The 16,097-nt window shown below is 36.5% G+C and overlaps 2 protein-coding genes across 3 annotated transcripts in view; one reads left to right on the forward strand and one right to left on the reverse strand.

The window, feature by feature from the left end:
* Positions 1–16,097, forward strand: part of LOC136028222 (uncharacterized) — a 208,269-nt gene that overhangs the window by 125,053 nt on the left and 67,119 nt on the right. The window contains exon 1 of one of the 2 annotated variants that reach the window (XM_065705944.1): positions 5,799–5,968. The exons of the other annotated variant lie outside the window; for it this stretch is intronic. Within the exon in view, the coding sequence (XP_065562016.1) occupies positions 5,942–5,968 (27 nt within the window). The 5' untranslated portion in view covers positions 5,799–5,941. Of the gene's footprint in view, positions 1–5,798; positions 5,969–16,097 lie in introns of those variants that run through there. 2 annotated transcript variants of the gene reach the window in all.
* Positions 1–16,097, reverse strand: part of LOC136028221 (tumor necrosis factor receptor superfamily member 16-like) — a 118,265-nt gene that overhangs the window by 101,607 nt on the left and 561 nt on the right. The gene's annotated exons all lie outside the window — the stretch shown is intronic.

The raw sequence follows: 16,097 nt of genomic DNA on the forward strand, positions 1-16,097 counted from the left end.
GATTCCCTTGATAAACCTAAATTTAACTGAATACTTTATGGTGGTATGTGTCATTAGTAAAATCTAACAGAGACCGCGCAAAGTAACTGATTCCTTGTTTCAAACTTATTTGCAAAAAGAAATAATTAGAAACTTATTAAAAACTCAAGTATTAAAATCCAATTAAAAAAATAACTTTCGTCCCCAACCAGATCAAGCGGTCCCAACCACAAATCCACCACTATGTCAAGGGGGGTGCGCCCCCCCCGCGTCCCTACATCCGCCACTGGCACGGACACAACATAGTTTTATCACTATATTCTTTCACTCAGCATCCACCTACAATCATATGTCCTATCTATCTCCTTAAGAAACGCCAGTACTGTCAGTCTATCCAAGCTTAGTAGTATGTCCACAAAATATAGTAACTCATAGCCAAACACTGGGAAGGGTTGCCAGTGGCTGGATAGGAAACTGAAATTAGCACTAGTAATCCTCAAGTTGTGGATAGTTAAGACATAGAATACTACTCTCATGGTAGTGGTTGTTCCTGACCTGGACAGGGGGCAGCCCTTGTTTTTCTGACATATGATTTTAAATTCCTTTCATTAGATGTTTTTACACTCCTATGGTATACCCTGCTGCCCCTGGATTATAATACTACTACTACTACTACTAACGACTCACTGCAGCACCAAGCCACCCGAGGCCAACACAGCTGCTCACGCTTCTCCTCCATCCTAATCTATTCAAAGACTCTCTCTTTACACCTTCCCATGAAGTTCCCATTTTTTTTAAATCTTTCTTCATGACATCCTCCCACCCCAAACGTGGACAACCTGCCTTCCGCTTAGCCCTAGACGGTCCTTCCCACGGGAAAAATTATTTTGCACGGGAAGAACTGGGGGCCTTCCACGCAAAAAGTGGGAAACCACCTAAAGATATTCCAAATGTATTACTATTCAAAAACATGAAACTTTAACCAATTTTCTTACCTTATCTAGCTTTTACATCATTTGTTTAATTGATTTAGCGTTCTTATATCAAACAATTAGTGGTAACGAACTGTAAGTAAAAAGCAACCTGACTTAATAGTAACCGAAACTCTAAAAACAAGGAATTTTGATACAATAGATACATCAAAAGAATCAAATTTTTATGCTATTTCACATATATAAGTTTCACCAAGTTTAGTCTTGTCCATCAAAATTTATGAGCCTGAGAATGTTTGCCTTATTTTTGAAAGAAGTGGTAACAACCTCTAAATGTTACAGCATCTTAATGAAAATCACACAATCAGGTTTAGCGTGCCAGAAAACCCCGCTGTGAAGGTTTAAAGCTCCTATCCTCTAAAATATGGAATTTTTTCCATATCTAAGAAAGATCGTGTTTATTTGATTGTTTTTTTTTTTCTTCCCATGGCTGATCGTATCGACCCGGTGGTCCTATAATATCGTGAGAGGGCTCACTCGAACGAAAATTTAGGTTCTAGTGCCCTTTTTAAGTGACCAAAGACTGGAGGGCAACTAGGCCCCCTCCCATGCTCATTTTTTCCCAAAATCATCCGATAAAAATTTTGAGATTGCCATTTTGTTTAGTATTGTCAAAAAATCTAATAAATATGTCTTTGAGGATGACTTAATCCCTCACAGTCCCCGGGGAAAGGGCTGCAAGTTGTGAACTTTGCCCTTTGTCAAACAGTTCGTAATAACGGACTGTAAGTAAAGAGCGACCCGGCTCAGTAGTAACCAAAACTCTAAAAAACGGAATTTTGATATCAATAGATACATAAAAAAAATTGGGTTTTTATGCTAATTTCAAATATTTAAGTTTCATCAAGTTTAATCATACTCATCAAATGCTGCGTACCCAAAAAAACTTCCCTTAATTTTGAAAAAAAGGGGGGAACACCCCCTAAAAGTTATAAAATCTTAAGTAGAATCACACCATCAGATTCAGCGTATCATAGATCCCTCCTATAGAGATTTTAAGCTCCTACCTGCAAAAACGCGGAATTGTGTATTTTTTGCCAGTAGAAAGATCACAGATGCGTGTTTACTTTTTTCTTCTTCCCAGGGGTGATCGTATCAACCCAGTGATCCTAGAATACCGAGAGAGGGCTCATCCAAACGGAAATTAAAAGTTCTAGTGCCCTTTTTAAGTGACCGACAAAATTGGAGGGCAACCAGGCCCCCTCCCACGTTCATTTTCTCCTAAAGTCACACAATCAAAACTTTGAGATAGCCATTTTATTCAGCATAGTCGACAAGTCTAATAACTATGTCTTTGAGGATGACTTAATGCCCCACAGGCCCGGGGGGAAGGGCTGTAAGTTGTAAACTTTGCGCATTGTTTACATAGAGCATTGGTTATTTGGAAGCATACAGACGTTTTTAGTGGGGATTTTTTTCTGGTGGGAGGGATCGGGGGGGGGGGGGAGAGGATCGCGTTGCAGGATCTTTTCATGGATGAATTTTTAATGGGGGAAGGGAAGGAAATTTTCCATGGAGGGGATGCTGAATTTCACAGCGTTATTTAAAAAAAGATAAGAAATTAAATAAAAACCGGTTTTTTCAACTGAAAGTAAGGAGCCACATTAAAACTTAAAACAAACGGAAATTATTACGTATATGAGGTCGTTCGTCCCCTCGTCAATATTTCGCTATTTACGCTAAAGATCTTTTAGTAATTTCAGAAGAAGTATTTATTCTAATTAACCCCTTTGTGGTTTAGGGGTCACCCTTAAGGTTAATGTCACCATTTCATTGGGACAGCCTCTTAGATGACAACATCACAGTCCAGACACTGCAATATAACCACCTGACCTGTCAATAGTAACAATCCGGTTACATCATAAAAAATATTGGTTTTCAGGGATAAGAAAAGCGAGAATAATGAGCAGTGGCACTTATCAAATCCACGGACAAAGGACCAGTTTTGAGCGGATATAAGAATATATCAATAAAGCAAAATTTTTATTGGCAATAGCAAAGAGAAAAGCTCGCCCATCGGGCAATAGCAAAGAGAAAAGCTCGCCCATCGGTCAAGTTTTTGACGGGGGTCAGGGTGAGTACAGCAAAATATCAAATTCACTTTCCATAAAAAGCACCCAATGTAAGTAGGGAATGTGTTCAAAAGCAGTAAAAAGCAACAGAATGTTGTATAAATATTGCAACAAAATGCAAGATCTCTGAAGTCCTTTCCCAATCAATGTCGTCGGCTTTGAATTTTACTGCAAAGAGGAGAGGGATCAATAATGGAAATTCGAAAATACTTGTATTTTAGTTACAACAATTTTTCGATACTTTTAAAAGGAAATGCATAAGAAGAGATTGAGAAACAAAATAATTTTGTAAATACGTTTCAAAAAAGTACAATTGGCTTAATTATGTTCAAAAAGGATTGGATTATTATGTTGATTCCAAATATATAACATTCATAAAGCTTAGTTTTACTAATGAAAGGCTACGAAACTCCGAAAATTTGCCTGATTTTCAAAAGAGGGAGGAAAACGCCCCAAAAGTCAAAGAATTTTAATTAAAGTCATACCATTAGAATTGGAGAAATCTGGGGAAGGTAAACGGGAAGGGTGTGCGAAAGCACAGGATGGCTGGCCCCAACCCCCCATTGCACTTCCTGGCTGAAGGGCCAAGAAACGGAGATCAGCACCGCCGGTACGGACTGTAAAGTCTAATGCCGTATCCTTTACCTTTTTTTTTACCTTTACCATTAGAATTGGCGAACAGTGAACCCTATTGTAGAGGTTTCAAGCCCCTATCTCCAAAAATGTTGAATTTTGTTTTTCCACCCAAAATTGTTCAATCAAAAGTTTGAGGTCCATTTGGTTTAGCATAGTTGAAAAGTTCCAAAACTGTACCTTTAGGTTTAACATGACCCCTGCATCCCCTTAGGATTGATATGGGGATGAAAGCATGCTAAGTGTAGTATGTTAAGGATTTAATAAGGAGAATGTACGATTTATGAAGACCGGTTTCAAAGCCATAAAAACAAATGACAACTCCCCCCCTCCATCCACTTATAACGCGTATGCCTTTGCATATTATCGCTTTTAGGCGGTCTTTCTTGTTCCATATAAGGGATTTGGATATTACCTTTTATATATAATTTTAAACGAATAATCAAAAAATTTGGATATAATCTAAAGCAATTCAGTAATGGCCTAACAGAAAAAGTGCGTTGATCAATTTCAGAATGATTTATTGCTAAAAACAATAGTATTATACGTGATTGAGGCCTGGTCAAATACAATTTTTTTTTGCAAATAAAATAACGAACAATTAACGAAGAAGGGAGAGAGAAAGAGAGAGAGAGAGAGGGAGGGAAGGAGAGAAAAGAGTTTGCTATCTAGCTAAATATATTACGGACTCCCCCCATCCCCTTATTCCGCGTATGCCTTTGTATATTATTGCTTTTAGGTGGTCTTTCTTGTTCCATATACGGGATTTGGATATTACCTTTTATATATAGTTTCAAAGATATAATCAAAAGATTTGGATATAATCTAAAGTAATACAGAAAAGGCCTTAAAAAAGTATGTTGATAAATTTCAGAATGATTTATTACTAAAAACAATAGTATTAGACATGATTGAGGCCTGGTAAAATACCAATGTTTTGTTTTGCAAATAAAATAACGAACAATTAACGAAGAAGGGAGAGAGAGAGAGAGAGAGAGACAGAGAGAGAGAGAGAGAGAGAGAGAGAGAGAGAGAGAGAGAGAGAGAGAGAGAGAGAGAGAGAGAGAGAGAGAGAGAGAGAGAGAGAGAGAGAGAGAGAGAGAGAGAGAGAGAAGAGAGAGAGAGAGAGAGAGAGAGAGAGAGAGAGAGAGAGAGAGAGAGAGAGAGAGAGAGAGAGAGAGAGAGAGAGAGTTTGCTAACTAGCTAAGTAGATTAAGACCCCCCCCCATCCACTTATAACGCGTATGCCTTTGTATATTATCGCTTTTAGGCGGTCTTTCGTGTTCCATATGCGGGATTGGGATAGTACCTTTTATATATAATTTCAAAGGTGTAATCAAAAGATTCGGATATAATCTAAAGTAATTCAGTAATGGCCTTTATGTTGATCAATTTCAGAATAATTTATTACTAAAAACAATAGTATTGGACGTGATTGAGGCCTGGTCAAATACCAATCTTTTTTGCATATAAAAATGCATTTGCACAACATCCCAATTGTTTCCTTCTTCTGTGCCAGTTCCCTTGTCTTCCTCCCTATTGTGTTTTAGTTGACCTTCTTTTTATAAACTTTACTACTTTATTTGTTTGTAATACTTTTGACGTGTTTTGACCTGTTGACTTATGTATTTTTTTTTTCTTTAACCGTCCGTACCGCATGACTGTTTGACCCAATATTCAGCGAATGATTATTATTCATTCGGTGTTGTTATTTGCCAAAGTGTTCTTTAGCCAGTTTTATATCAATTTTGTTTTCAACCGTATAATGTTTTAATAGAAGATTGTTGATAACTCCTTTTCAAGCAATTGGCCATTTTTCTTATCTTTTTCAAAATTTTGACCGCAAAATACGAATTCATCCCATCTGGGCTTGCTATATAATTTTTTTCGAAATAAGCTAACTTATAATAATATTGAATTTAATCTTCAATTTTCTTCGAAAAACTGCTTTTACTAATTTAATTATTAACAAAAATTATTTAATTCACTATTAAAATACGAACTTCAGTAAACTAGACGCCTTTTCTCCGTAATTATGAACACCTTTATGAGCTGGTCATTTCAATAGGGGAAACGTGGCATTGTACTTTTCAAGTTTAAGGTTTGCCCTAAACCCGGCATTGGCTGCCGAGTAGTGGGCGTAAGCTGGGCAGCTACACGAGCGTGTTGAATACAGAATAGGAGAAAGTGGAAGCAGTGAAAGTATTTGCAAGCCATTATTCAAGTGAAAACGAAAGTGAATGGTCTTGACTAAAAAAACATAGGATGGATGCCTTAGAAAAAATTGGAAAGGTAAGACAAATCCCTACTTTTTGGATCCCTATACGGTGGGATAGAAATGACAGGAGTATACTCATAACTTTTTCCATTTGGCAAGGGAAGGATAAGCTCTTCTTGCAATTATGTTATCTATATTTATTTATTGTACAATAGCATTTATAATAGATATAGGGCTCTGAAAAGAGCCGATATCGTAAGTGAATAGTAACAATTAAATAGTGTATCACCCAAAACTGGCAGATTTGCTAAAGATCTGGGTGGACAAGACTATAGAGATAGAAAAAAGGCTAGAGACCAAATTTCGTAAAATTATGCGGTAAGTTAACCCTTAGCCACACTAAATGTTTGATTAAACCTATTAAAATAAAGGATAAATATCCTGCAGAGCCATTGGTGGTGCGTAGGGCACGAACTGACGTTTCAGTTGGTGGGTTTTTTTTTTACGGGGACAAGTAGCAAGCCTGTCACCCATCCTTGTAGTAGCGGGGATCGATTCCTGGGCCCAGTATTTGCCAAACAGACCATCAGTACATTGTGCTTCCACAGGGTTAGAAATCATATAATGGAAGAATGAAATAAAAAGTGACAACTAGCGAGAATCTATTCCTTATTTTTCTCAATATCCCTATGGTCGGAATAGGTTGGAACTCACGGAGATAGTAAGACCACTAGAAGCCAGATTCGTGTTAATGTTCTGTTCTAGCACAAACACCAGATAGCAAAAAAAGAAATAAACCATCTGAATCGCCATTCTCGCTAGTTTTTAATATTTATTTCATTCATCTGTTCTCAAAACTAGCGGGACTCCTAGATAACAGTGAAATCTGACGAGGAAATTTTGCACTTTACCACATTACCACTATATTGGAAACGGAACTCTTGAAAAGCACTACTACTGCTATCAACTCACTGCAACAACAAGCCGCCTGAGGCCAACACAGCTACACACGTTCCTCCTCTATCCCAATCTATTCAAAGTCTCTCTTTTTATACCCTCCGAGGAATTTCCCTTGAATCTTTCAATTTGACTTCCTCCAACCCAACCGCGGACGACCTTTTTTCCTTTTAGTCCTAGGCGGTTGGCTGACACGGACAATCTTCAGCCATGTGTTATCCTTCATCCGCAGAACATGCTCTAGCTATCTCAACCTTTCTCACACGTAGTCCAAGAAAGTGGGGTTGAACCAAACTTTTCATAGAGTCAACTTTTTTGAAATACGGTCAGTCTGCCGAGTACCCAGAATAATCCGTAGGCAATTTCTCTGGAGAACATCTAGTAAATCTTCATCCGCTGTTCGGAGCACTCATGCTTCAGAACCAGATTTGACCACTGTTATCACTGTAGCAATATTCTAATCTTTATTTGTTGACTTATCTTCCTATTTTTCTATAATTTTTTAACTGTGAAAAAACACCCTAAGCTTTGGCTATTCTACTTTTAAAATCTTCACTGCTCCCACCATGTTTACTAATAATACTACCAAGGTAAGAGAATCTGTCCGTCTGATCAATCATCTTCAATTATTACTAGCCTTAGCGACTTCGTCTTATTAACATTAATTTGCAAACCTATTCTAGCGACCTGAACTCGCAAAACCTGTAGAAGTTCATTCATTTTGCTCACAGTTTCATCTAGGATGCTTAAATCATCAGAGTAATCCAAGTCCAGGAAAGTTTTTCCTCCCCATTTGATTCCGTTTTCTCCCATTGCCTTTCCAGTGCTTCTTAAAATAAAGTCCATTAAATGATCTCTACTTAACTCCGGATTTAATACGAAACCATCTGCTAACCTCATTTTCTACCTTAATCGCAGCAGTGTAATCCTCCTACATGGCACTAATCACTTTAATATATTTGTCTGGTATACCATACAAGGATAAGACCTTCGCTGAAGCTCTTCTATCAGCTGAATCCAACGCTTGTTCATAATCTATAAAACTGAGGACCAGAGGTGTTTGATAACTCAGACACTTCTTAATCGTTAACCTAAGAGTGAAAATTTGGTCGACGCATCCTCTACCCATTCAAAATCCGCGCTGTTCTTCTCTTATAACTTTGTCTACAGCATCTCTCTGTCTACAAAGTATCATATTACTAAGCAATTTTCTAACCACAGAGACAAGGCTAATGCTTTGATAATCATCACATTCACTCTTGTCACCTTTCTAGTGGTTTAATTAGGGTTTCTCGAAAATCGCTTGGTGCTTCCCCTTTTTCAAAAATCATATTCATAATCATATGTAACGTATTTCTAATCCGCATTTAGCCACCACATTAAGAAACTCATTTACCACACTATCAGCACCTGGGGCCTTATTATTTTTGAGTCGTTTTAGTACTGTAGCTAATTCTTCATCACAAAACAAATCTTTCTTCACAAACAAAGCATCACAAACTTTTGATTTTCCTGTATATCTTTTCCTGCAATCCAATTTCGGTTTAGCACATTTTCAAAAACGTTCTGTCCATCTCCCTTTAACTCTTGACAACCATTTACTCTAATCTATTCTTTTGATATTGCTTTGATGTTCTCCTTGAAGTAACTCTAATAGTTTTTTTTCCCTACGTGGATTAGTTGCGACTATTGTATTGATTAATATTGGTGGTGGTTTGATTTGTTTTTAGTTCAGTGTTTTTTCTTTTTCTTTTTCTTGTGCTGATGACGCCTAGTTAGCATACAGGTGAAATATCCGCGTTGTTTTAGTCTTTCATCTTTTCTCTCTACTGGCCGAAGTCTCGTTTGTTGTCTTTTTTATTGAGTTTTTTCTCTCTTAGTTGTTTAATATTTACGAAATTTCATAACTGACTTACGGACAAGGTGAACACACTACTCAAATCCCTCTTTATGCTCTTCCAAATTTAATAATCAATTCATTCACAAATGCACCCCACCCCTGATGGTCCCACACATAGCTGAAGGAATATGTAAAACTAAAAGAAAACACTTGGTTTATAGTTCATCACATTATCATATTTTCTTTCACTATTACACACTTCGCATCTCGACATCCGACGAGACCCAATTTTGTGTCGATTTTGCAAAATATTGTTACAGTCTTTGTTCAAGTACTGAAGTAAAGCCACTGCGGAAGGAAGGTTTTTGCTGATGTCGGTCCAGCGGAATGATATAAGAAATTGACTGCTACCAAAAATTGTGGAAACAAGTTCACAGTGTCAGTACCAACACCTTCTGCAAAAAGGTCCATGTAACTGTGTTCTAAATACATAACAATTGTATTAAAAAATATTTGTTACTTCATTTGTACAAGCACTCCCCCCCTTTGAGTGTCTCGATTAAACTCTAGGTAGATACGGCAACTCTACCCTTGAGAAAAGTGACCAGTAAAATTGAACAGCTAACCCAGAATGTCTCATATCTGGCCTGCACGTGAGCGGACGTGCAGGTCTGGCGTGCACGTGAGTGGACATCTTACCTCACGTGCATGTCGCACGTGAGCGGCTCGCCGAAGGCATTATCGTTCTTGAAGTTTCTAGGTATATTGTTAGTTAACGCAACATTAAAGGATTTTTTCCATCAAAAGACCATCTGCTTTGGGTATTTTTAATGTTATTATTTTACTAATAGTATTCAAAATATCTTATTAAATAATATTAAATTTTTTTTTATTTTATTATTTTTGTTTCCTTTCAACTATTTTTCTCAGAAATTCTCAAATGGAACAGATTATATGAGCTCAGCAGCAATGTTGAATGTACAAATATTGGGTTGAAACGAAACTAGAATAAAAAATTTCGGGTGATCGTCTATTATTCAAGAAAAGTGTTTAGGTTCTGTGATTACGTGATGGATTTTTTTTCTGACCTTCGCACGTGAGTTTGTTTTGTCTGAATTTGTGATTTAATTTCTGAACCACCTCCACTGGGAATTTAAGTGGAGCATAAATTCCTCAGTCCAAACTTAGTCTAAGCAAAACAGAAACAGAACGCCTTTTTTTTAAATTCTGTTTTGAAATTTTCTCAGCAAAACTTTAAATTGGGAAGGAGCCCAGCATTTTCACCACGTGCTTTCAGGGCGATTCATATCAGAGACATATAATTTCTTATATAGAGTATTGGCTGTATGAGAAGTTTTAGTATCACATTTTCCTTTCCTTGACTAGGACTCAAGATAATGCCGAAAGGGACTCAAAAATAAATGTCGAACCATCGAGTGGTATAAACATTACATTTTATGTTTATATTGAAAATTTTGCTATTAAGTACCATTTATGCGGGGCTCCCTTGGCGTCAATAAAGTTAATAAAGCTGTCCACAAAGTTAATAAACCGTTTTCCTCAGATAACTTTGTTGACTTTATTGCTGTCGGAAAAAAGTTGAACTTAATTTAACTTTTTCAGGAAAGTCCGAAATTTCAAATAAATAACATATAAATTAGTGTCTACAAATATAATAGTTTATACTTGTTTAAATATTTTGATTAATAAAAGAAACAGTAATTATTTTCATTTATTATTAAAAAGAAAAACGGCTTAGAACGATGATTTTTCATCTCCATGTCTTACTATTTCAGTTACTTTCTATGAAAAAATGCTGTAAAGTCAAAAAGGTGAAATCCTTGTGTGAGTGGGACAAACTTTATGGTTAATCATGTAAATTATTCAGTTCTCATGTAGTTTTGGCCTACTAAGGAAATGGAGGGCCTTCTGCCCCCCGTGAAGGCCCACAAGTTTTGCAACCTATCAAGCATAAATAATGAACATTTTTTATTAGTTGTTGTGAAAATATTTTACTATTCAAGCAAAAACATTTACTACCTATCAAGGTCGTATCCAGGAGTTTGTTCGGGGGGGAGGGTATTTTTTCGGGGGCTCTACGAAAGAACTTCAAAAATTTGTAATATACATTTTTGTTACGTTTTAACGAGACGGAGAGTATTTTGGGGGGAGGGGCTTTAAACCCTGAACCTCTTCCCCTGGATACGACCTTTCACCCTATAAACGTAGAAAAATGTACATGTATGAACGAATTAATCTGCAATCAGTAACTATGACCAATTCATCCGAAGTAGTTTCTTTGCGGACTAAAATGAATTTGTGGGTAGGAATTTTTACAAATTCAGGAAAGATCTTGTTTTACTTCGAGCCTTGTAGATTTGTCGTATCCAAAATAAAAGAGCGTATCTAATGCGCTTTGTGGAACATTAGCAAAAAGTGAGACATACAAGGGAAAAATCGGTCTTTAAGGATCATTCGTTCATAACGGAAGGCAAAGTCAGATCTCTCTTGTCATTCATAAGAAGTTGGACAATTAAGGACTGATCCAGATAAGCTGTCTCTCCAGGTTGTGAAAAAAACTCATTGATATGGTGAATAATGAAAGCGTCACAAAAATAGGATTTTGGCTATCTTTAATTCTTTGTGGGAAATTTAGCTACCTTGAGAAGGCTTACTCTTAAAAACGGATTTTTGATACGAATGGTTAGATCAAAAGAATCACATTTTAATGCTGATTTTAAATATATAAGTCTTATCAAGTTCAATCTCATCTATCAAAAGTTACGAGCCTGATAAAATTTGCCTTATTTTAGAAAATAGGGGGAAACACCCCCTAAAAGTCTCAGAATCTTAACGAAAATCACACCATCAGATTCAGCGTATCAGAAAACCCTACTGTACAAGTTCCAAGCTCCTATCTATGAAAAATGTGGAATTTTGTAATTTTTGCCAGAAGACAGATCACGGATGCGTGTTTGTTTGTTTGTTTGTTTTTTCCCAGGGGTAATCGTATCAACCCAGTGGTCCAAGGATGTCGTAAGGGGGCTCATTCTAACGGAAATTAAAAGTTCTAGTGCTCTTTTTAAGTGACAAAAAAAATTGGAGGGCACCTATACCCCGTCCCACGCACATTTCCCCCCAAAGTCACCAAGGAAAGAGATAGCCATTCTGTTCAGCGTAGTTGAAAACATAATAGCTGTCTTTGGGGACGACTTACTCCCCCAAAGCCCCCGGAGGAGGGGCTACAAGTTACTAACTTTGACCATGGTTTACACATAGTAATGGTTATTATGAAGTATACAAACATTTTCGGGGCACTATTTGCGTTGGGGTGGGGGTGGGTTGGAAGAAGGGGGTTATGTGGGAGGATCTTTACATGGGAGAATTTATCATGAGGAAAGAGAATTTCCATGAAGGGGGCGCAGGATTTTCTAGCATTATATAAAAAAACAATAAGAAAATAAATAATTTTTTTTCAACTGGAAGTAATGAGCAGCATTAAAGATTAAAACGAACATAAAATATTACGTATAAAAGGAGGTTTGTCCCCTCCAAAATACCTCGCTCTTTACGCTAAAGCATTTTTAGTGATTTCAACTATTTATTCTACGGCCTTTGTGATTCAGGGGTCATTCTTAAGGATTTGGGACAAATTTCAAGCTTTTTTGTAAAGAGCGAGGTATTGACGAGGGGCAGAACCCCTCATATATGTAATAAAGATACACAAATATAGAAATTAATTACGTAAGTTAATTGGTAAGATACGTATGTTTATTACTAACAAAACCGTTTGTAAAAAAATAAAAAAAATTAGCTACATTTTTAAGTAACCAAAAATTGGAGGGCAACTAGGTCTCCTCCCCCACCCCTTTTCTTATCAAAATGGTCCGATCAAAACTATGAGAAAGCCATTTAGCAAAAAAAAAATAATGTGCGAATTTCGTTTTAATTATTCATGTGCAGCAAGCCAAAATCAAAACATGCATTAGTTCAAAAACGTTCAAAAATTAAATAAAAAATCAAGTTCTTTTAATTGCAAGTAAGGAAAGACATTAAAACTTAAAACGAACACAAGTTATTCCGTATATTAAAGGGGTTGACCCCTCCTCAGCACCTCACTCTTTGCGCTAAAGTTTTTCTTTTATTGTTTTAAAAAGCAGAGCTGTGAAAAAGAATCAAACTTTAGCTTGAAGAGCGAGGTGTTGAGGAGGGGACAACCCATTTCATATACGGAATGATTTCTGTTAGTTTTAAGTTTTAATGTCTCTCCTTACTTGCAATTAAAAAAATTGTTTTTTATTTAATCAAAGATACGAAAAGCCTAGATGCTTCGATATTATCATGCATAAAGGTATTTTTGGAAACACAATTTCCATAAATTTCAAATAATTTTCAGGGGGGTTTTTGTAGGTTAACCCCCTCACTAATTTGCCCTTCAAAACAACTAAAAACACTAAGCCAGCCAAAAAAGAAAACAATCACCTTGTACTGTTGATAAAGTGAAACATATTAAAAAAACAGGTTCCCTTAATGTCTAGTTTTGAAAACCACAAAAGCTTCAAGATCAAGTTTGCTATTTTCTCAGCATGTATTGAGTAGAAAACATAATCAGTTGCCAAAAACATCGATCTCTTTCAACGGTTAATTACGTCATCTGTTGACTTGTGCAATCTTTAACCATAGTTTTATTAAAAAAAAATTTCTCCTTTTATTATATTTTAACGTGTGTAACTGGATCAAATTGACAGGAAAACCCAACAAATTTTACTTTTTAGAATCACGTAGAGAAAATCATGAATATTATATTTTTAATAAATTGAATTGAAGATTCTGGTCAGCGAAAAAAAACGGATTTTTTTTCAAGCTTAAGTTTGATTCAAGATCATTCTGCATGGAAATGCGGTGTTAAAGATTTTCTGATGGTGTGGTATATTTTCCAAAATGCTTTTGAGCATAACTTTTGGTCGAGGGAACCCCAGCAAAAGAAGGACAAAAAATAGTTAGTTTCCCAAAAAAAAAAAAATAGTCCCCAAAAAATTTAAATCGTAACTTTTACATGGATAGACAATCGTTTTTTAATCGTCAATATAAAACATTGCCTTGGCAAACGAAACAGGTTGCTTCAAGAAATGCCAAAGTTCAACTTAAAAGCATCTTAAAAGCAACTTAAGCAACTTAAGCAACTTAAGCAACTTAAGCAACTTAAGCAACTTTTAAGCAACTTAAAAACAATTATCTGTTGTTTATATAGTTGTTATATATAACTTGGTATCTATTTTTGGGTCATGCCCTAGGCTTTTTTTTTATATTAATTAAAAATATTCTCAGAACATAAAATATTTTATAGGTTCACCAACAACTGAGCCCCCTTTACTAAACCACCGTTTATCTGACCCCAAGTGCAACCGAACCCCTGTGTTACAGGTGAACCTCCGTTTAACTGTGCCCCAATGCAACTGAACCCTTGTGTAACTAAATCTTCGTACTACTAAACCCCTTTGTAATTGATCCCTCATGCAACTCATCCCTGTGCAACTGAAACCCAGTTTAACTGAACCCACATCAAGCTCAACTCCCGTTTAACTGAACCTTCGTGCGACTAAACCCCCGTGCAACTGAACCCTCATGCAACTCGAACCCCGTTTTATTGAGCCCTCGTGTAGTAGAACCCCGTAAAACTTGACCCTTGTGGAACTCAACCCCCATTCAATTCTACTCTCCCTCAAAATAATATCCGTGCAACTCAACCACATTCAGCTCAGCCCTCATTCAACTCAACCTCTTATGTAATTTAATCATTGTACAACTGAACCTCTATTTGTTTCAAACCCCGTTCTAATCACCTTCTGTGCAATTCATCCCTCTTTTAACTTAATTAAACCAACCATTTGACCCAACCCCAGTTTAACCCAAACCTGTCTGGCTCAATAGCCATTCCAACCTACTATATTCTGCTCAAATCAATAATACAACTAACAAATGTAATTCAACCCGTTTTGTCGGAGGTGAATAAAGCTGACTTGAATCAAATGGTCTTTAAGTCTGTTCATTTAAATAGATTGAATAAAAAAAAACCAATTTTTTAAACTGAAAGTAAGGAGCGACATTAAAACTTAAAACGAACAGAAATTACTCCGTATATGAAAGGGGCTGTTCCCTCATCCACGCCCCGCTCTTTACGCTAAAGTTTGACCCTTTCTCTCACCTCTACTTTTTAAAACATTAGAAAACTTTAGCGTAAAGAGCGGGACGTTGAGGAGGGAACAGCCCCTTTCATATACGGCGTAATCTCTGTTCGTTTTAAGTTTTGATGTCGCTCCTTACTTTCAGTTAAAAAAAAACTTGTTTTTTTATTTAATTTCTGGACGTTTTTGAATTAATGCCTGTTTTCATTTTGGCTCTCCGCAGATGAATAATCAAAACGAAATTTGCATATTCATTTTTTGGCTAAATGGCTTTCTCATAGTTTTGATTGAATAATTTGGAGAAAAAAAGGAGCTGGGGAGGAGCTTTAGTTGCCCTCCAAGTTTTTGTTACTTAAAAAGACAACTAGAACTTTTAATTTCTTACGAACTTTTTTATTAGTAAAAGATATACGTAACTTACCAATTAGTTTACGTAACGAACTTCTATATTCGTATGTTTTTATGACGTATATGAGGGGGTTCTCCCCCTCGTCAGTACCTCTCTCTTTACACTAAAGCTTAAATTTCGTCCCAATTCCTTAAGAATGACCCCTGAATAACAAAGGTCGTAGAATAAATAGTTGAAATTACTAAAAATACTTAAGTGTAAAGAGCGAGGTACTAGGAGGAGGGTGAACCCCTCATATGCGTAATAATTTCTGTTCGTTTTAAGTTTTAATGGTGCTCCTTACTTTCGGTTTGAAAAAACTTTTTCATATTTATTTTTGCATTTTTTAAAAATAATGCTAGAAAATCCTGCGCCCCCTTCATGGAGATTTTCTTCCCCCTTGACAAATTCCTCCATGGAAAGTTCACCCCACATAACCCCCTCCCCACCAACCAAAAAATCCCCCTGAAAACGTTTGTACACTTCCCAATAACCATTACTATATGTAAGCACTGGTCAAAGTTTGTAACTTAGTCCCTCCCACAGATACAGTGCGGGAGCAAGTCATCCCAAAAGACATAGGGTTTTTCGACTATGTTGAATAAAATGGCTAACTCAGAATTTGAATCCAGTGACTTTGGGAAAAAATTAGCTTGGGAGGGGGCCTAGGTGCCCTCAAATTTTTTTTGGTCACTTAAACAGGGCACTAGAACTTTTCATTTCCGTTAGAATGAGCCCTCTTGTAAAATTCTAGGACCACTGGGTCGATACGACCATCCCTGGTAAGAAAAAACAACAAAAAAAAAACACGCATCTGTGATCTTTCTTTAGAC

The sequence above is a fragment of the Artemia franciscana genome, chromosome 6, assembly GCF_032884065.1.
Source record: "Artemia franciscana chromosome 6, ASM3288406v1, whole genome shotgun sequence".
Lineage (NCBI taxonomy): Eukaryota > Metazoa > Arthropoda > Branchiopoda > Anostraca > Artemiidae > Artemia > Artemia franciscana.